The sequence below is a fragment of the Myodes glareolus genome, chromosome 12 (genome assembly GCF_982192425.1).
Source record: "Myodes glareolus chromosome 12, mMyoGla1.1, whole genome shotgun sequence".
NCBI classification, from domain to species: Eukaryota; Metazoa; Chordata; class Mammalia; order Rodentia; family Cricetidae; genus Myodes; species Myodes glareolus.
The window spans coordinates 36,023,386-36,042,866 of NC_142037.1; the positions used below are offsets into that span (position 1 = coordinate 36,023,386).

Genomic DNA, 19,481 nt, shown 5'->3' on the forward strand with positions numbered 1-19,481 from the left:
ATGGTTTTATTCTGGGGCTTGGGATGGGAAGGCAAGCCTGGGGCGAGAAATAGGAAGAGTGGCTGGCATTGGTTTCTCTCTTGTGTCTCTGGAAACAAAACCAAAAGTCCCTTCTTACTGTCTGGGCAGGAGTTTGGATATTTGGTTCAAACTGAGCGAGATTCTGGGAGCAAGATTTGAGTAGTTTTCTGTAAGGCCAGTAATCTGCTGACCTACACACTTGTTTAAGGCGGTCGCTGGGAGGCAGGCATTTTAGGTCAGGGAAGACCCTACTTCTTTTTCTAGGATCTGCCCCTGGCCTCAAAAGAGCCTGTTCAACAGTGTGGTGCCCACCCTGGGGTGCACAAGTGCTGTCTCTTCCCAGCTGGGAATCAGATGCCCTCTGGGTCCTTTTAGGGTCTGGCTCCCCACCTTCCACCCCAGTCCCCATCTTTGGATGAGTTAGAGAAGAGAGAGAAGGCTGCCGAGGGGGCATCTACCCAACACTGCTCACTATGGCCTCCCTGACTACGTTTGGGGCTGGGGCCTCCGAGTACGCTTGGTCCTGCGGGTGGGGGCCGAACCCACGAACTCGAACTGCTTCTGCCTGTCCGCATGGTTGGGAAAAGGCAGCTGGCCCTGGTAGAGGCGTTTGATGAAGTGGGCCTCACGCTGGTTCTGGCGGCTTCGGGAGGCCTGGCGCGGCCGGCCCTGCCGAGTGAAAGCCATGAACCAGCCCTCGTGCCGAGCGTTCTGGAAGGCTGTGTAGTTGTTCTCCAGCACGATCTCAGTGAACACGCAGTCTTTGCTCTTCCCACTCGGCTATGGAAGAAAGAAGCAGAGGAGGGGAGTTTGTCCACTCACCCTGACTGAGTTGTTCGCCTGTGGGTCTATTTGGGTAGGAGCCACGTGGGAGCAAGGAGCCATTTGTGCCCCCAGGAAAGTGTCTGGGGAGATGGGTACCTCTGCTAATGAGGCAGCTGTGAGCATTGCACACAGGCTGTGGTTGGTGGACGTAAACCATTCGGCATTTAGGTCCCTTGAGGAAGCGCTAAGAAAACATTGAATCTGTTTCTTCAAATGCTCAAGATCAGGGTAGTATGCAATTCAGGGCTGGGGGTGGGGTGGGGGGCCTGGACGTGGCTTGTGAGGATTCCATCGTGAACTGTTACAGGGTGGAGAGAGGGGTCAGAAAGAGCTGGTGGGACACCTGACCCCACATGCCTTCCTTGCCTTCTTACGGGTGAGAAGGGAGAGGATGCCTGGTGAGAACCAGTCAGAGCTGGAGGAAGTCAAGACCGGGCAATTCTAAAGGAAGCGCTGTGCTGCGTACCCACAGTGCTTTGCGGCTTTACCCGCAAGTGTATCTTGCGGGTCACATCCATGAAACCCACTGAACTTGGGAGAACTTCTACCATACGTGAATGCCCTGACTTGCAACCCTTATCACGGTTTAGCCCCCTCCACCCCGACATGGGTTGCCACTCCAGCACACCACGGTACAATATCATGTAGTGGATAGATTCTTCCTGACGGCCGCTGGGGAAATAGTCCCTACATCAGCACCGGGTTCCCTGTGGATCCTCTGTCACTTCAGCCGACCAGGAGCCACAAGGACTCCTTTAAATAGCGTCTGGGGGTGGGGAGGGAGGGCTGGAGAAAAGGCTCAGTGGTGAAGATCACTGGGTGCTCTTCCAGAGGACCTGTTTCGATTCCTTGTACCTACATGGAGGCTGAAAAGCGTAACTCCAGTTCTGAGGGATCAGACACCCTCTTCTGGACGCTGTAAGCGTGCGCTGCATAGACATCCATGCAGGCAAAACACCCACACACATAAGAGAAAAATAAATATCTTAAAAAATTAGTAGAGATCTGGAGAGATGGCCCAGTGGTTAAGAGCACTGACTGCTCCAGCAGAGGACCTGGGCTCAGTTCCCAGCACCCACATGGCAGCCCACAACCATCTCTACCTCCAGTTCCAGGGGATCTGATCCCTTCTTACCTCCATAGGCACACATGTGATACACAGACATGCATGCAGATAAACACTCATACACATAAAATAAAAATACATAAATCTTTAGAAAGATTAAAAAATGAAATAAAGATTGAGGGATGGGGTGGTTGTCAAGAAAATAAGGCCTCATTCTGTGGAGCAGGAGCCACCCCTCCCCCTTTAGCCAGATGGGCTAGGTCACTGGCAAGAGCAGGTCCATCTCTGCGACCTTGCCTGCCCTTATTCCAGTATGGGAGACTCATCTGTCTGCTGCCCTGTGCCCCGGTTCTCCTCACCTTCCCAATCAGCTTGCCCCTCTTGTTCATACAGATGTACTTCTCGCTCTCCGCCCCCTTGATGCGGACCCGGCTGCCAAATGTATCCGTCTCCACGATGAGCTTAGCTATGGTGAGGGAAAGGAAGAAAGGCCTTTGTCTATTGGCTGTTGGCTCACAGACTGTGCAAGGGTTACCCCCGCCCCCCAAGCAGTCTGCCCTTCAAAGTCAGACCAAAGGGATAGTGTACAATCAGGCTTGAAGGATCAAGAGACTTACTCTACCCACCCACCATACCTCAAATCCCCTAACCCGGGAGTTGGGAAGAAACCAGGAGGCCAGGCTGGGCAGGGTATAAGTGGTCTGGGCAAGGGTTAGGTCTTACCGAACTTGTTGCCATCCTCGGCGGTGGCGGAGATGCGTCGCCCGGTGACCTGCACGTGCTTGCCGCTGGTCCGGCTGTAGAGCTGGTACTCACGGATTTGCCGCCTGCTCAGCTGGTCGGTCATGGCGCCCTGGTCCCTCACGTACTGGTTAAAATTAGGAGACGGGTGATTCTCCCCCTTTGCGGTTACCAAGGGAAAAATAGTGTCAATTTGCTTTGGGTGACACCACCATTGGTCCATCTGGGGAGAGGGGTAAAGAGGGAAGTGAAGTGGGCTTGGCCCTGGGCCCTGCAGTGTAGGGTACAAGGCTAAGAGTGCCTCTGTCCATGATTGTCCCAGGATGCTGCATGAGCCAGCTGTGACTTTTGGGGACTCGTGGCTGGTAGTCTTGGGAAACACAGTGAGACAGCATACATCCGCAGTCATAACAGGCTGCTAGAAGAAACCTTCCAGGTTGCGTGTCCTGTCCCCATGTTCCATAGAACAGGTACATGGGACACGTAACCCAAAGCCAGAACTCCTTTCTCTTTCTCAGGGGTCTTGGTTCCATTAATCAGGACCACTAGATGCCCCTACCCCACCCCACTAGCCTGGAAAAGTCCCAGAGCCAGCACATCTGCACAGAGCAGATGTGTTAAATACGTGGGCTTTACCATTGGAGGGCGTTTCTTGGCCTCTTAGGTCCTTATTCATAGTGTCCTAGAAGATCTCCAGAGAGAGAGAGAGAGAGAGAGAGAGCAAGAAATACTTCCCTAGTGTAGGGGGGTAGAGGCAGCAGTAAATGGGGTACTAGTGACTGCTCTCCTGCTTCCCTGCTGGCCTGGGGCATTTTCCTAGGCATTGAGTGGCCTGCCTCCTTGGGTGGTAAATGGGGCCATTTTGACCATACACCAAGCCCGTCCGGTGCCACATTTCCACCCTGGAGCTTGCCCTAGCCAGCCTTACCTGAGTGGGACAGCAACATTACTTACTGCCCTGTTTCCTCCAAGGTGCCCTTGAGGGTGACGTTGCCGGCTGCTGGTTATAGCCTCACCTCAGCAGGAAACCTTTCCCTGTTCCTAATGCTCAGCTCCAAGTGTAATTATCTCAGGCCTGATCCAAAACAGAGCTAGGACCAGCTCTGTATGCATTAGGGGCTACTCTCTCTTCGACAGGGGGTGGGGTATATCGGGGTGGTGGTAGTGAAACCTTAACATCACGGCCAAGGTACAACCTACTCAGAGTTGACTCCTTCTGGCTCTTCTGTCTCCAGTTCTGAAAGGCCAAGAGTTGCCAGAACTCTGGGAGAATGGGAGCATCTTAGGGACCGACCATGCATCCCACCCTAGAGAAACGAGGCTAACATCTGTGGTGGAGAGTACGCTGCTTAACCCTCACAAGGCCTCCCTGCCAGGAGTGAGTTCCTGTCTATCTCAGCCTTAGCCTTCTGGCCCAGGTTCAGGATGTCCGCCCCACTTGGCGGGCAGCCTTCTCCTGGCAGTCTCTTCCAGGTCAGGGGCAGATAGCAGCCCCCCAAACCCCCTCCTCTACTTGTCCCCCTTCAAGTCTTTCACAAAAGTAGCCCACGCCCTCCCCCACCCCCCACAGCCCACAGCCCACAAGTCCCTCTCCCACAGGACCTTGCCTGTTCCTTTCATGTCCCCGCTGTGGGGGGACCTCCCCTTCCACCACGGTAGACAGCTGCTTGTCAGACAGCCCCTCAAGCATGGCTGTGGTTCAGCCTGTTGCCCCCCCTCCCAGGGGGGTGAGGGGGCACTTCAAGGGGGGAAGGACAGCCTTGCCACCTTCCCTCAGTCCTGAATGGGGCCTCAGCCAGGCCATAAACGCCCAGACCAGCAGCACCATTGTGCTAATTCCCTTTCCAGAACAGGTTGGACCCACCCCCAGCCCCCTCCCTGCCAGGCTGGGGGCTTTCTTCTTGCTCTCCCTAGATGTGTGAAGCAAAAGGGGGAAGGAAAAAGGGGGGTGTTGTCTCTCTCCCACCCCCCCACTGCTTCAAAGGCAGCCCCTTCCCACTCCAGAGAAAAGGCATTTACCTTAAAAAAAAAAAAAAAAAGTCCCCAGTGGATGGGAAGAGAAACAGGCCTCTGGCCTGGGAACGCCAGGCCATCTCTCCCCAGAGCGGTTCTGGACCAGTGCATTTTAATAGCTGCATTTTTATGGAGGATCACAAAAAAGGAACTGTGCCTTGTCTCGGGCTGGGCTGGGGGCTTGGGGGTGGGAGGTGTGTGTGGGGGGAGTGTGGAGAGGTAAGCCCCGAATTCCATCCCAAACAAACCCTTAGGCTTGACCTAGGAACTCTAGAGGTAATGAGACCCTGGGCACCTACGGCCCAAGCATGTAGGGAAGAGTGGATGGTGGGTGAATGGACCAAACAAGTGGTTTCAAACCCAAACCCTTCAGGTACCCGCGGCACACAAACCTCACCTGAGCAATCCTCTCCACTGGCTTCTAACCGCCCCAGGGCTCTATCCCTCAAGTCTAAACAACACACTGTCCATAACCATCCAGAAGTCCATCACAAAGGGATGGAGAGAGGGGAGACCCAGGAAAAGCCAGCAAGCAGGGTGGTTCCGAGGGCCCAAGAGGCAAACCTCAGTCTATCCGCCACCCTGTTTGTCTTTTGCCAACCCATCTTCTGACCCTCCAAACCCCAGCAGTTGCTGGGTTGGAAGAGGCCAGTCCTGCCTCCCCACCTCTGAGGTGAGGTGAGAAAGGTGTGTGTGGGGCGCGGGGTGGGGGGAGCTAGGCTGGGGTGCCTACCTGCGTTTGACAGCAGAGAGTCAAGAGCTGCAAGCACCTGTTTGAGGAGGCAAGGCAGTTCCAGGTGTGAACACCCCGGGCACACCCGTCCCCCACCTTTGTCTTGCCCCACCTGCCCGATGGTTAGTCCCAGGGAGGTATAATTTTCCTGGGGCTGGAAATGGCAAAAGAACTCCAGTCGCAGGCAGCACACTTACAGAGTAAGGTTAGGCAGCAGGCGGGCGGCTCCCATCGCCGGAGAGACTTCTTGGGGCGGTTGCCCCTCTACCCCCCAAACTCAGGAGCGGATGTGGGCAGACGCCTGGGGTAGAGTCCCAGAGAAACCCAGGTCTCTCGGAGCCACAGGTTTTCGGGGATGAAAGGAGACGGAGGGAAGGAGGAAGCTAGCGGAGGGGAATGCGGGGGAGGGGGGCGTAATTGGGAGACTGAGGTGCGAGGTGTCCACCTTCCGGGCCAGGGAGGCTGCGAAGCTGAGCTGGTCCGATTGGCGTACTCGCACCCTTGGGCTGCCAGCTTCGAGCGGGGGTCCCCGGGCGCAAAGGATGGAGCTGCGAGAGTGTCCTCTATCAGGAGGCTGGCCCCTGCGATCTCTTCTGATTTTTTCCTGACCCGCACGGACCTGCCGGCCTCGGTGAAGTGCGGGGCGTGGGGCAGGCACAGGGAGGAAGGCGCCTTGCCCTCCCCCTCTCAGGGTCAGCCGCTCCCGCCCTCAGGTTTGATGCCCCAATCTCATCTCTTTAAGAATGAGCTGCAGGTACCGAGCTGGGGCTGGGGTCTCGAGTTCTGGCTCGGGGTGGGAATTCCCAGAAGCAGCCTTTAAAGGAGGAGCCTCCCTCCAGGGAGCAGGGGTGGGCTTGGCTTGAGAGACTGCTGGCTTGGCTTCTCTGCTGTCACCCCTTGCCACCAGGAAAGAGGGGTAAGGCTACCAACAGTGGGTGCAACAGGTTGGGGCCAGAGGTGGGGCGTCAGGTGTGGCTAGGGATCTTGGAAGGTCACAAAAACTGGTCTGAGACGGAGACCCCAAGAAGTGGGAGTCACTTTTGCCTGGGCCTGTGCAGTCGCCTGTGGACAAATGGGACAGTCAATGGAGGGAGTACTGAAGGGCCAAATGCGATGACGGTGAGCCAGTGTGGAAAGCTCGAAGACGTGGAAACCCCTTACTTTGGGGTTGAGACTCAGCCTTAGCCTCCCAGGTCCCATCTACCAGTGTCTCCTAGCAGTTGCCCGGGATGTCGTGCTCAGCAGTATGGACATAGGACCCCTAGTCCCACGGAGCTGGGGTACCCAAGCTATTAACTGCAGTTTGCTGATAGGAAACAGGCCCACAGGGAGGTAATTTGTTCAGAATAAACCAGCTGCTGATTGAAGGAGCTGCATTTCCAGAATATGGTCTCTTTCTGTTCCCTGGAATTGTGACCTCATCCCCCAAGGTCCAGCCTTCCAGCGGCCTTATTTTCACTATAGGGCTCAGAGACCTTACTGGATTTCCTTTTCTTTCCTTCCTTCCTTCCTTCCTTCCTTCCTTCCTTCCTTCCTTCCTTCCTTCCTTCTTTTCTTCCTCTTCCTTCCTTTTTCTTTCTTTCTTTCTTTCTTTCTTTCTTTCTTTCTTTCTTTTTCTTTGTTTTCTTCCTTCCTTCCTTTTTCCTTTTTTTTTCTTCCTGAGACAGGACCTCACTAAGCAGCGTCAGCTGGCCTGGAATTCACTGTGTAGACCAGGCTTGCCTCCAGTTCACAGACACCCACCTGCCGCCATCTCCCGTGTTGGGATTAAAGGTGTGCACCACCGGATCTGACAGGCTTAACTGGATTGTAATGTGGCAGACAGCTGAGGTTCTGAGAGCTGCTGACCACTTCTCTTCTTACAGAAAGGTGGGCGGGTGGTGAGCTGGAAGGAGGAGATCGACCGGCTGAATGAGCTCTGGCTCCCTGGAGTTCAGAGAGCCTTGGAGGTGGATTTATTTTTGCCCTTGCTGATTGGTAAGGAAGGTGACACTCTTTCCCTAGCTCCCTTCTCACCTCTCTGAGTTCTAGCAATCCACAAAGTGATCTGGGCGTTTGCTCCTCCTCTTCCCCCACTTCCCAAGCAAGCTAGAAGATACTTTCTTTCCCCTGCTCCCCTCCCAGGGGCTCAGTTCAGCTCTATCTGGCTGGGTCCGTTAGAGTTCCACTTTCTCTTCTGCAGACTCAAAATGCCTCTGCAGGGGTCTGGGGGTGTATTTGAAGAGGAGTGTGAGAAGGTGGGAATTATCAGGGAGAGTCAAGGGATTTGGAATCAAATTTAAAGAAAATTAGAGCTGGGGGTTGGCGGGGGATGTAGCTCAGTTGGTAGAAGGCTGGTCGAATGTTCATGAAGTTTTGGGTCCCATCCTTAGCACTGCTTCAACCAGGTGTGGTTGCACACCTGCAATCCCAGTGCTCCAGAGGTTGAAAGCAGCTGGGGGATCAGTTCAAGGTCATCATCATTCTCGGCTACACAGCAGGTCTGAGACCAGCCTGGGACATGAAACCATATCTTAAAAAAAAAAAAAAAAGGTCAGAGCATGGTGATACACACACCTTTAGTTGGAGCACTCTCAAGCCAGAGGCAGGGGGATCTCCTGAGTATGAGGCCAGCCTGGTCTACAGAGCAAATTGCAGGACAGCCAGGACTACAAAGAGAAACCCTGCCTTCAAAAAAGAAAAGAAAAAAAAAAAGTCAAAACTAGAAGGTCAATGATACCTCATCTCTAACAGGATGTGTGGCTGGGTCAAGGGGCTAATGACCCAGTGTCTAGCACGGTACAGTGCAGCAACACAGTCTGATGTTCTTAGAAGCAGCTCCAGCCTGCTCACCTCTCGGTACCCGCTGGGCACACCTCCACCCCCACCCCATATGACCTCATTCTCACCCAGACCCGCTAGCTCCTGGGCAGGGTGTTTAAAGGCCTCTCCTCCATCTGAATTCAGTTCAAGGCATCAGGTGGGCTGATGCTAAAGAACTCAGGAACATGGAGGAGACGGCTAGAGATTTGGAATTCAACGGGGGTGGTGCCATCTGGAAGCAGAGGACAGGCACAGGCCAGGGCATCAATACCTTGTGTTCTTGAGTTCACTCACCAGGAGGCAGTGAGAATTCAAGGCTTCTGAACCTGAGCACCTGTTTCCGGTCACTGGGAATAGGGCCTGTTGTCACTCACTCACTGGCTAGCCCTTCGTGCAGCCGAAGTCTCCATGGTAACAGATGCCAGTAGTGAAATTTAGTCTTGAGGCTCAGCCAGAGTCTGGTACCAGCGGGATATAGGGTAGCCTGCTTTATGTGAAGCATCCTTGACATCTCATCCCTTGTCATTTGGCGCTTTCAGGCCTGGCTTTCAGGTTTGCTCTCCTACTGTCCTGGGGGAGGCAGTAGCAGGCCGAGAGAGAGAGAGAGAGAGAGAGAGAGAGAGAGAGAGAGAGAGAGAGAGAGAGAAAGAGAAAGTGGGGACTGGGTTCTGGAGCTAATCCCCATCCCTTGCTATGTGACTTGGAAAGTTCATTTCTCTGGCTCCAAGCTCTATTTTAGAAGAAGAAATGGCTGCCATCACGAATGTCAGTTGAGACAAAGGACTCCTGTTGCCAAGGAGGGGAAAGGGAGACAATGGCTCTCTCTGTGGTTCAGCCTCAGTTTACCTAAACTGTGACAGACTTGACTCCGCGGATGGAGGGCACTGAGAGGTGCTAAGCAGAGCGCTAGGGGGCTGCCAAAATTCTAGTCAGTCTCCACCCCTCAGTGCCAAGTCCAGCATCCCCAAGTCCAGTCGGGGCTGTCTCCCCCAGCTGCTGCAGCACCGACCATCCTCTGCAGACCTGCCACTGGCCTCAGCCTAGCCATCCTTCCTGTAGGAACACTGGGGTTGGGGATAGGGTCAGGGCCAAGGGCACCCCTAGCAATGTGGGCTGATACCTGACCCGACTACAGGCCTGCAGATCCAGGCAGGTGGTCAGTGCTGTACCTGTTGGTCAGCCCCATGTGTGGAACGGGTGTATTTAAGTGCCCCTACATGTAGAGCCTTGCCTGTGGCCGCAGGAGGGTGAAGTCCCTGCCATGTCCTCCCCTGGCCATGACTGGGCTTCCCTCACACAGAGGACTGCCCTCTAGCTCCCTCCCTCAGCTCACAATCTTTCCTGCACACTGTCAGGAAACCCTCACATGGCTGGAGTGGTCACGGCAAAGCTTCTGGGGCCGGGCAATCTCGCTCCTCCTCCTGCTGCTCCCTGACCTAGGTGCAGGCTGCTAGCCTCTCGGCTTTGCTTTTCTCCTTTAAGAAGTGAAGCTAATATCACCCACATGGGAGGATGGTTGTGATGGCTAACGGAGCAAGTCTGGGACAGCCTGTATACCCTGGGCTTGTAGCCCCTGTTGCCATGGCTGCCTTCCTTCTGGGTGGACGCTTGGAGCCGTCTTCTGCCTCAGGTCAGCCGGATTCACAGGAACAGTCTTGTTAGCTTCCTCCATTCCCTTCCCCATTCCCTTCATGGCAGCTGCCTGTTCCCAGGAACCTCCTCAGGTTCTCTTTATTCGCTGGGTTCCTCCCTCCAAAGCTTTTCCCAGGAACTGAAATCATGCTGTTGGCTTTGCGCCCCCACCAGGCTGCAGGTGATTTGGAAGGGGGTGGAAGTGGGCAGTTAGCGTGGCTTGCCCGTAGTTGTGACTGACACCAGCGAGCCGGCGGGATGAGCATCATCTGCACCAAGGGCCAAGGAGTGGAATAGGAGTCAAAACCACCTCCTGGGACGCATACGTGGGGACAGCTCTTCCAGCTTGTTTCTGACCCGGCTGATAGGGATGCCGGGGTGGGGCAGGAAGAGCACAGGTTCCCCCACAAGCACAGCCTCTGGGATTGTCTTGTGTCTCACTCAGATCAGGGATGAAGTCTTGACCACCCTCTGTGAACAGGCTCCAGAGCTACCTCTCCAGAGCTAACGAGGCTAAAGAGCCAGAGCCAAGCAGTAGCCACCCACTGGTTGGAAGCTGGCCTCACCTTGTGACAGGCCTGTGTCCTGCTAAGTGTCATATGGGCCTAGTCTCAACTGTAGTAGCCTAGATTGCCCCCCCAGTGGGTGTCCCATTGGTGACAATTGCCTGCTAAGAGAGAAATGGAGCAGTTTGCTACCTTCCTGTTAGCAAAAGCTGGTTGGGCCCCAGAGTTCTGTACTTGCAAACCTCACCTATCCCAGCTCACAGAGGACAGGGCAGAGGCCAGATAACTAGGCCTTCACCCAATCCTGGGGCGGAAACCAGGAAGAGCAACATGGGGCCAGTTTCTTGCTCGCGGTTGCCCTCTGCTGGGCACTTGAGCTAGTGCAGCGGCAAGGAGACCCACCCAGGGAAAAGGCAGAGGGAGGTTCTGACCGTGCAATTTTTATTGTGACTTAGGCATGCTTGTGGGGGTTCTTCTCCAAGAGCCTCTTGAAACAGAAAGGCCGGATTGTAGGGCTCCTGTGTGGCCCCCACAATACTATCACATTAGGTTCAGATGGAGGGGCTGGACACCTGCACCAGAGCACAGCGGTCGTCATCTTCCCTGGGACTTGGGAGATACCAAGGTGCTCTTCATTTCTTGGATGCTGACTTCCTAGGTTTGGGTGTAGCTTTCCCCTGTGCAGATAAGGGAGACTGAAGAGTCTCTCTCCCTCCTTCCCTCTCTCCTTCCCTCTCTCCTTCCCTCCTCGGCAGCCCCCCCCACCCCCCCGCTTCTCACCTTCTTCCAGGGGCTCTTTTCCTGAGGGCTGGGCCTGGAAAGGAATAAGGACAGAGTGGGCGAGAGAGAGAGGAATTTTATGCCATAGATGAGCCCTCTCAATAGCTGCAAGCAGGAGCAGAGCTGGGGCAGCTCATCTAGAGAGGGGCGGACTCAGAGAGCGAAAGGTGCCGATTGTCCCTCTACCTGGCCACCCCTCCTGCTGTTCTGTCCCCTCCTGTGCTGATTTTTTTTTTTTTTTTGTAGTGCTAAGGATTGAACTTAAGGCTTTATGCATTCAAAGGAAACACTCCACCACTGAACTATATACCCAATCCACATCTGAATCTAATTTTTGGCGGTGTTGCGGGAAGGGAACAGACAAGATTTCTCGCATGCTAGGCAAGTCCTCTGTCGCTGAGCTCAGCCGCAGCTTTGCTTCTTTCCTTTTCTCTTCTGTCTCTTTAAGAGTGTTTTCTTCTTAGACTTCTATTGTTTTTCTTTCAGGTATAAAAAAGAATATACCGTTATCGCCTGGCGGTGGTGGTGCACGCCTTTAACCCCAGCACTCGGGAGGCAGAGGCAGGTGGATCTCTGTAAATTCAGGGCTGGCCTAGTCTTTAGAGCGAGTTTCAGGACAGCCAGGGCTATAGAGAAAGAGAAACCCTGTCTTGGAAAACAAAACAAAAAAAGCCTTTTTTTTCATAACAGGAGGGGGATGGTATAAAAGGGATGGTTAGGGGGTATGGGGGTATAGGTTCAATAGGCAATATATATACTTAAATGCATTTTGTTTGAGACAGGGTCTATCAGTAGCCCTGGACATCCTTCCTATATAGAAGACCCAGCTGGCTTAGAACTGATACACCTGCTTCTGCATCCTGAGTGCTGGGATTAAAGGCATGTGTTACCACGCTCAACCTTAAAATGTTTTCGTCTTTTCTTTTTCTTCCTTCCTTTCAATTATAGGACAGGCAGATTGAGACTGTTTTGCTAGACTGTGTTGGACGGGATCTTGGTACAGTTGAGAGGCTTGTTGACATGATTGACGTGGGGGTCTCTTGGGTGGGGAATGAAGAAGATTCGTCCTCAGAGTTACAAACCAAAGAGAGTGCAGAACTCCCGGGGATTCTGAAACATGCCTGGGGTGTGTGTCATAAGTAGCTTGTCGATGGTCCTGCTTGCTGCGCCGCCATTCCTGGCTTTCATCCTGGAGATGGGTCCACTCTTGCCTCGGGACTGCAGTGCCGATGGAAGCAGAGAGGAAAAGTTTCCACCTTTCAGTTTTTTTTTTTTTTCTCAGAATTTGCCATCATTGCATCCAATCTGCCATTCACCCCTTTAAACAGCTCGAGTGTTTGATCTCGACAAACCTCAGGTACACCGATCTTCACACGCACCCTACCATCCCCCATGGCGCTGGCTGGTTAGCAGAGGGTGCCTCCACAGCCTTGGGAACCTCAGGGATTTGCCTTGGTTCCTTCTCAGGTGGAGGTCTCTAGTCTTGGTGGCTTATTGTTCTGTGTCCTGAGACTGGTGTTTTATTGAAATTGGTTTTGTCTGGATGAATAAGTAGTCCCTTAAATACACTTTAGAGAAGAGCTGATATATTACATTTTTTTTTACTATAAAAATAATGTTAACTTCATCCACTGCACATAATTTAGCAAACAGACATGAGGATAAATTACTTATGCTTTTCATTACTTTCCAATGTTAATCTTTTGTATAACTTTGGCCAAGCTGTTTCTAAAATACAAGACATCAAATGAACACAAATCCATGCTCTGTTCTCTTAATTCTGTCCCTTGCTAGGTTGTTAGCATGCTTCCAAAGACAACATATGTTCCATTTGCCTTACTCCACAGAGAAGAAAAAAAATAATGAACAGGAGACCATTTGGTCAACTCTCATTGGCTGACATTTAGAATGCCACTATTTCCAGGATGGTCAGGGAAGGCCAGTTTGAGTTTGATTGTAGATCTTAAACTGTTTCTTTTTCTTTTTTCTTTTGGGTGGGGGAGTTACCTCAGGTTGAGTCAGGTCAGAAGGATTATTCTTGTTTTAAGGGCTGTATCAGCCTCCAGAGCTGTTGGATCCCCACGTCCGCATGTGTGGAAACACATTGCCTATAGCTGCTCCCCAGGACTAGCTATCTCACGGAAGAACTTCTGCTGTTTCAGCTGGGCCTGGTACCCAGGCCTGTCATTCCAGTTCCCAGGGAGGTGGAAGCAAGAGGATCACATGTCTATGGCCTGCCAGGGCTATATAGCGAGTTCAAGGCCAGGCTGGGCAGTTTACTGATACTACTGATACCCCGTCTCAAACAAAACAAAACACCAAATGAAACAAAACACCAAACCAAGCCAAACACAAAGTTTGGGGCTGTAACTCAGTGGTACCCTGTTTGCTTAATGTGCCAGAAGCCTTGGTTGCAATCCTTGGTGGTGATCATGGTGGGAAATTAACAGTGTGAGTTACCTCTTTACTGCTTCCTCCTCTTCTTTTTCTACCTTTTTTTTCTGGAAATAAAAACCAAGTGTTATTTGGAGCGTTAACCCCAAGACCTAGAACCAGAACACACTCGAGCACTGAGCAGTCCCAACTCAGACCCGCAGAACTTGAGTGGTGGTGGCCTTAGCTGGCACCAAATGCCCAGCCTGGGAGGCCCAGCTCGGATCCTCGTGCCCCATCTCATTCCTTTCCCCCAACCTTAGCCAGGCTTGTCTGCTTGTGGGGAGCAGCCCTTTTGACTTGTTTGATAGGCGTCTCTTCTATTGATATATCCAAATCCACGTCTTCATCTTCCTCTTCCTCCTCCTCCTCCTCCTCTTCGTCCTCTTCCTCCTCTTCCCAGGGTAGGTCTGAAGTCTCTGTAATGGCATGGGAGGTAGGCAGGGATAGGGCAGGGTGGGGAGAAAGCAGAACATCTGAGTTGATGCCTGGCTCCTTCCCCACCATCCCTTCCTGCTCTGAGTTTATCCCCACGTGAGCATGCGACCACCTTCTGCAGCGAGCCATATCCTTTCTGTCCCTTCCTCCAGTAGGGCCCAGGGTGAAGCAGGGGACAGGAAGTCTCCATGCAGGCTAGGGGAAGGAGGGCAGGCAGGAGGAGGATGTGTATTGAGAACTGACTGGGACAAGGCTAAAGGTGGACAAGCAGGGGAGGGCGAGGTAGACGATGGGGTTACAGTATTGCTTGGCTCTCCAAGGTTCATGTACTAGAAACCTGGTCCCCAGTGTGCCATGTTGAGGTGGTGGAACCTGTTCAGAGGTGATGTCTAATGTGAGGTGGATCTTCTTGGGTTTTTGTTTGTTTGTTTGTAGCCCTGGCTGTCCTGGAACTCACTGTAGACCAGGCTGGCCTCAGACTCAGAGAGCCACCTGCCTCTGCATTCTGAGTGCTGGGATTAAAGGGGTGCAGTACTATCACCAGGCTGTGAGGGGGATCTTAAAAGGTGACAACATGGCAAGTGGCTTGTGTTGTTGACCATGCTACCGCTATAGCTTCATGCCTACTAGTAGCCAATCTTTGACATACTCCCAAATTCTAGTTCGAGTTAAGAGTTTCTCTTTTTGGAGCTAGGGTCTCGCGATGTAGCTCAGGCTGGCCTTGAGCTGAGATTCCAGGCTGTGTCACCAAGGCCAATCTTGGAAGACCCTGCTTATCCTGCAATATTCTCTGAAGCTGAAACAGGGGCCACACTACTCTCAGACACGGCTCAGGCCTGAGGCCCACAGCAGACATGGAAAGGCAAGCAAAGAGTTAAGGCTACAGCCTTGCCACAGCCTTCTAGTTTAGTTCACTGGCAGTCATTTGCCCTTGGAGGGGTTGTAAAAAAAAAAAAAAAAAAAAAGCCAAGACTCTCCTAAGGCCTCAGGTACCCAGGACACCTCAACTTACCATAACATTCCTGACCGCTGAGGAACACAGGTCCTGAACCAGCCCGGAGCCGGAAAGTCACTGGAGGGCAAAGCTCCACACCTGTCATTGTGACCTGTAGTGGGAAGGGACCTCAGAGCAATGTAGAAGGGGACCTCAGAGCAATGTAGAAGACACAGGTAACTCAACCTGGTCACACCATGATGTCATCCCAGCATTGAAGAGGCAGAGGCAGGAGGATTTTAAGTTCTAGCCGGTCTGGGTGACATGAGTGAGACCATCTCAAAACAAAACAACCCCAGACACAAAATGATCCTCTTCCCAATACAGCCACAGTGTGAATTAATCTCTTTTCTGTTTTTCACTGAAGAAAAGAGAGAGAAAAAAAAAAGCTGGTTGTGGCACACACCTTTAATCCCAGCGCTGAGGCAGAGGCAGGTGGATCTCTGTGAGTTCAAGGCCAGCCTGGTCTACAGAGCAAGTTCCAGGACAGGCAGGGCTACACAGAGAAACCCTGTCTTAAAAAACAAACAAAGAAACAACAACGTCGAAAAGGAATTCAGTGGTGCACACCTGTATCCCAGCACTTGGGAGGAGGGACAGCCAGAGGACCACTGATCGTTTGAGGCCATTTTGGACTGGGTCTCAAGGAACAACAGGAACAACAAAACGGAAACAAAGGAGAGGAAGAAGTGAGATGGCTCAGCGGGTGGATGTTCAGTGAGGAAAGGGCCCTGCTGAGTAAGCCTGGCAGCCGGAGCTCAGGCCCTGAACTCACAGCAGGCTTGAGGGGAGAAGAACTCCACGAAGCTGTTCTGATAGTCACATGTGCACTGTGGCATGTTCACGCCCCGCAACCCACCCCAGAGGAATCCTTAAGTAAAGAAAGATGTCAAGCTGGGCTCGGGTGGCAGAGGCAAGCAGATCCCTGTGAGTTTGAGGCCAGCCTAGTTTACAGAGCAAGTTTCAGGGCAGCCGTAGCTACACAGAGAAACCCTGTCTCCAATCCCTGCACCCCACAAAAGATGTCAACATATTAAAGTGAATCAAGAATATCAAGAATTCACATGATTAAGTAAAGGACCCAAAAGGCTCAAATGCTATTCTATCAACCTAACGGTATGTACAGAGTGATGGGATGTGGAGGAAGGACCTGGGATCAAGGGAGTCAAAAACATTTGAGGGGCTGGAAAGGCCTCTGTGGGAACCAGGTTCAAATGTGTGTGCAGACATATGCAGGCAAAACACTCACACAGGGAAAACAGAAATAAGTAAAAACATCTTCTTTAAAAAGCAGTTGATGACGTTTAAACTCCCTATTCATGAATAAAAATAAAAGCTTTTAAGTCCAGGAGGACTAGATGGAGGCTTCATTCATTTGGTGAAGGGTATCTGTCAATCCCCTCATGGAGAGTCATCTTAAATCAAGGAAGAGGAGAGGTCACCAGCTCACATTTATCTAATTACAGTTCCCAATTACTCTGGAGATTTGGCTTTACGGTGAAGCGAAAGTTAAACCCATTTGATGGAAAACACTTGAATTCTGAATTTTGATCTTTTCCTAGGCCAGTGATAATTGTGATACGATCCTGTGGAGTCAGGGCCGTGGCAAAGAGCTCCACGACGCCCCCCCCCCCCTCGCCCTGCTTTCTCAAAGGCGAACACACGATGCTTCCACAGCAAGTCAGGGGGCTGAACTAGGGTGTGTCATGGGGTGAGCATAGTACAGGCTTTGCCCAGTCGTGAAAGTTTTCAACTTACAAACCTAGTTTTAAGTCAGGGAGTATTTGTATTATACCAAAAGTCCTAGCCCATGGAGCAAGGCAGTGAGGTTTTCGGAGAGGGAAAAGGGCCCGGTGTCTTGGCACATATCTGTTATCTGTAATCCCAGCACCAGAGAGGGCGAGGCAAAGAAAGTTATAGTTTTGTGGTTATGAGAGCCTGTCTCGAACACACAAGGGCAGGCGAGATGGCTCAGCAGGTGAAAGCCCCTTGCTGCCTAAGTCTGGCAACCTGAGTTCGATTCCTGGAACCCACAGCAGGAGAGACTCAGCTCCTGGAAAACTGACCTCTGATCGCCACACGTGCTACGGAAACACACACTTGCCCCACCCCCGAGGAATTTTTAAAAACCTTCAGACTACAACCCGGCCATTATTCACGAATAATGATTCATTGTGTACAGCATGCGATTCATCGCTAGAAGGAAGAGCATCTCCAGACACACGACCCAAAAGCAGCTCCCAACAATGTCTTGCTGACTAGTAGTCAATCGCTCAAACGTGACACTATGGGAAAAGATATTTGGCTTGTTCCTGTTTGCTTCTGGGAAGCAGGAATTGGGATGGCTGTCCACTGTGGTCAGGGCCATGCTGCCTTCCTAGCATGGCTGTAAGCCCAGGGCATGAAGGCACCTACGTTTATGTCCAGGCCCCTTGGAGGGTGACGTTGAGCAGATAGCTTCCCTGGGCCCGAAGGGAGAGACTCACCATAGGCAGGACAGAGGCCTTCAGGGACGCAATGGTGACTGGCGATTTTCTGTCTTCCTGGCTTGCTGGGGGCAGGATTTCCACGCGATTCACCTCCTCTTTGGCTTTCTCCCCCAAGCAGATCTGAGAAGGGGATGATGGGAGAAAGCTGTTACCTCTTGAGACCAGAGAACCGCTCCTGTCCCAGCCTTCCTTCATTCCTGGGGAGACACCCACCGTGCTGAGCAACAGTTTACAGCTGTCCTTCTCCGCTTGGGGTTTAAAGGTGCAAATCAGCTTGTCCTGATTGAGCTCACCACCTACATGGAGAAAAAAGGCAGCGTGGGGTTGGGAGGCTCGTGGGCTCCCCCACATCAGGGGCACAGTTCACCAGCAACCCCATTCCACCTTTGCTGGGGACAGTCTTACCCTTACCCCAAAGTATGGTCTTTGATGTGTTTTCGGTCACACTGCTGGTGCTTTGGCGACTCATGGAGCTCTCCTGGGTAGCTTGATGCAGGTGTTGGGGGACAGAAGCGAGTCAGTGGTAAGGCAGGGTCCTGAGTCTCTGCTTCGGAACGCAACTATTTTATCTCCTGAGTAATGCAGAAGCTAAACTCACAGCCCTCTGTAAGGAAGACTTGCTTGAGACCTGGGGAATTATGGCTATAGCCGGTAGCCATTGAAAACCCCTAGAGGCCAAGTCGTCCACCCCTGCCGCCCCTCTTCCCCAGGGACCTGATCAGAGCATCCCCAGACCTGAGACAAACACTCAAAACAGCAGCGGAGAGAATGGTGATTTTGTCTAGCCCAAGTTCGGAAGCTTGCAGAGAGACTATCTGACAGCCTTGGGGTCCCTCCCAGAACCCCAGCGTGGAGAGGGAGCAGACACCAGGGTTGTGTCCAGTTGGCTCCAAGTCCAACTCATCCCCTGCTCAGGCTTACTGTGCTCCAGGCGTGTCCTCATCTGACGTCATAGATTCACCTAAGAGACCCGCTTCCCACACCAGGCTGTTAAGAAGCCTAGGGAAGAGGAGGGGAGGGACCCAATTAGCCTTAAAGAGGTAGCCCTTCTTCCTTCCTTAGTCCCCTCCTGAGCTGGAATCACCTGGCATTTGATTGTGGAGCATCACCTCCAGTGTTTCCCATTGAGCTGGTCTAGGTGGGGCCAAGAGAATTTGCATTTCCTACCAGTTTCCAGGTGAAGCTGCTGCTGTTGGCTTAGAAAGAGGCCCAACGCCAGAACCACTGTTCACAGCCAGTGGGGACTTGCTGAGCTGACCAAGAGAGAGGGTATCTTTGCTACTTGGGGACACTTGGTTTTCTGGCAGGAAGCACCGGCAATGACGACCATCCTACGTTTCTACCTAGAGGGTCTGAAAGTTGTAAGGCGCTCCACCTCTTTGCCAACGTGTGGCATTGCTGGCGTTCTTAAATTTCGCCATCCTAGAGGGTATATTTCTTTTTTTTTTAACATTTATTTATTTATTTAGTATACAATATTCTGTCTTTGTGTATGTCTGCAGGCCAGAAGAGGGTACCAGACCTCATTACAGATGGTTGTGAGCCACCATGTGGTTGCTGGGAATCGAACTCAGGACCTTTGGAAGAGTAGGCAATGCTCTTAACCACTGAGCCAATTCTCTAGCCCCTAGACAGTATATTTCATTTAGTTTTTCTTTCCCTCCAAGGAAATGTTCTCCCACTGAGGTTATCTTCAGCCTGGTGGTGGTGTTTCATTGTAGTTTGCCATTTGCATTTCCTTGATGATAAAGGATGTTGAATATTAGTGATTATTGGTTATGAGCAAACTGACGTTTTCAAAATGCATGTTCAGTTATTAAAATTGAGTTATTTGAGATTATTTTCTTATTGAGTTATAGAGGCTCTTTTTAAAAATTTATTTAACTTTATTTTATGTGCATTGGCATCAGATCTCCTGGAACTGGAGTTACAGACAGATGAGAACTGCCATATGAGTACTGGGAATTGAACCTGGGTCCTCTGGAAGAGCAGCCAATGCTCTCAACCA

General features: G+C 52.0%; 2 protein-coding genes across 3 annotated transcripts; both read right to left on the bottom strand.

The window, feature by feature from the left end:
* Fgf17 (fibroblast growth factor 17) lies at positions 1–5,886 on the bottom strand. 2 transcript variants are annotated; one of them, XM_087912207.1, is made up of 5 exons: positions 5,597–5,886; positions 5,400–5,436; positions 2,636–2,780; positions 2,272–2,378; positions 1–801 (listed from the first exon to the last, which is right to left on the bottom strand). In XM_087912207.1, exons 1-5 carry the CDS (start codon positions 5,629–5,631, stop codon positions 508–510), a joined length of 618 nt encoding a protein of 205 aa, XP_087768333.1. In that variant the 5' UTR covers positions 5,632–5,886; the 3' UTR covers positions 1–507. The 2 variants fall into 2 exon arrangements, with proteins under 2 accessions (XP_087768333.1, XP_048277714.3); XM_048421757.3 differs by having other exon boundaries at positions 2,636–2,813.
* Positions 5,887–10,763: 4,877 nt separating this feature from the next.
* Npm2 (nucleophosmin/nucleoplasmin 2) lies at positions 10,764–18,857 on the bottom strand. Its single transcript, XM_085698105.2, has 9 exons — positions 18,395–18,857; positions 17,885–18,077; positions 17,687–17,769; positions 17,471–17,593; positions 15,003–15,096; positions 13,811–13,971; positions 13,580–13,620; positions 11,120–11,153; positions 10,764–11,016 (listed from the first exon to the last, which is right to left on the bottom strand). Exons 2-9 carry the CDS (start codon positions 17,940–17,942, stop codon positions 10,972–10,974), a joined length of 639 nt encoding a protein of 212 aa, XP_085554231.1. The 5' UTR covers positions 17,943–18,077; positions 18,395–18,857; the 3' UTR covers positions 10,764–10,971.
* Between the last annotated feature and the right edge of the window lie 624 nt (positions 18,858–19,481).

Coding starts and splice junctions, on each gene's coding strand:
- Fgf17 (XM_048421757.3), bottom strand. CDS start 5,631: ATGGGAGCCGCCCGCCTGCTGCCTAACCTTACTCT. Junction 2,814..5,399: donor CTCTCTGCTGTCAAACGCAG/GTAGGCACCCCA, acceptor GTAACCGCAAAG/GGGGAGAATCACCCGTCTCC. Junction 802..2,271: donor GGGGCAAGCTGATTGGGAAG/GTGAGGAGAACC, acceptor TTTCTTCCATAG/CCGAGTGGGAAGAGCAAAGA.
- Npm2 (XM_085698105.2), bottom strand. CDS start 17,942: ATGAGTCGCCAAAGCACCAGCAGTGTGACCGAAAACACATCAAAGACC. Junction 13,972..15,002: donor CAGCGGTCAGGAATGTTATG/GTAAGTTGAGGT, acceptor ATGCCATTACAG/AGACTTCAGACCTACCCTGG. Junction 13,621..13,810: donor AGCAGACAAGCCTGGCTAAG/GTTGGGGGAAAG, acceptor TTTTATTTCCAG/AAAAAAAAGGTAGAAAAAGA.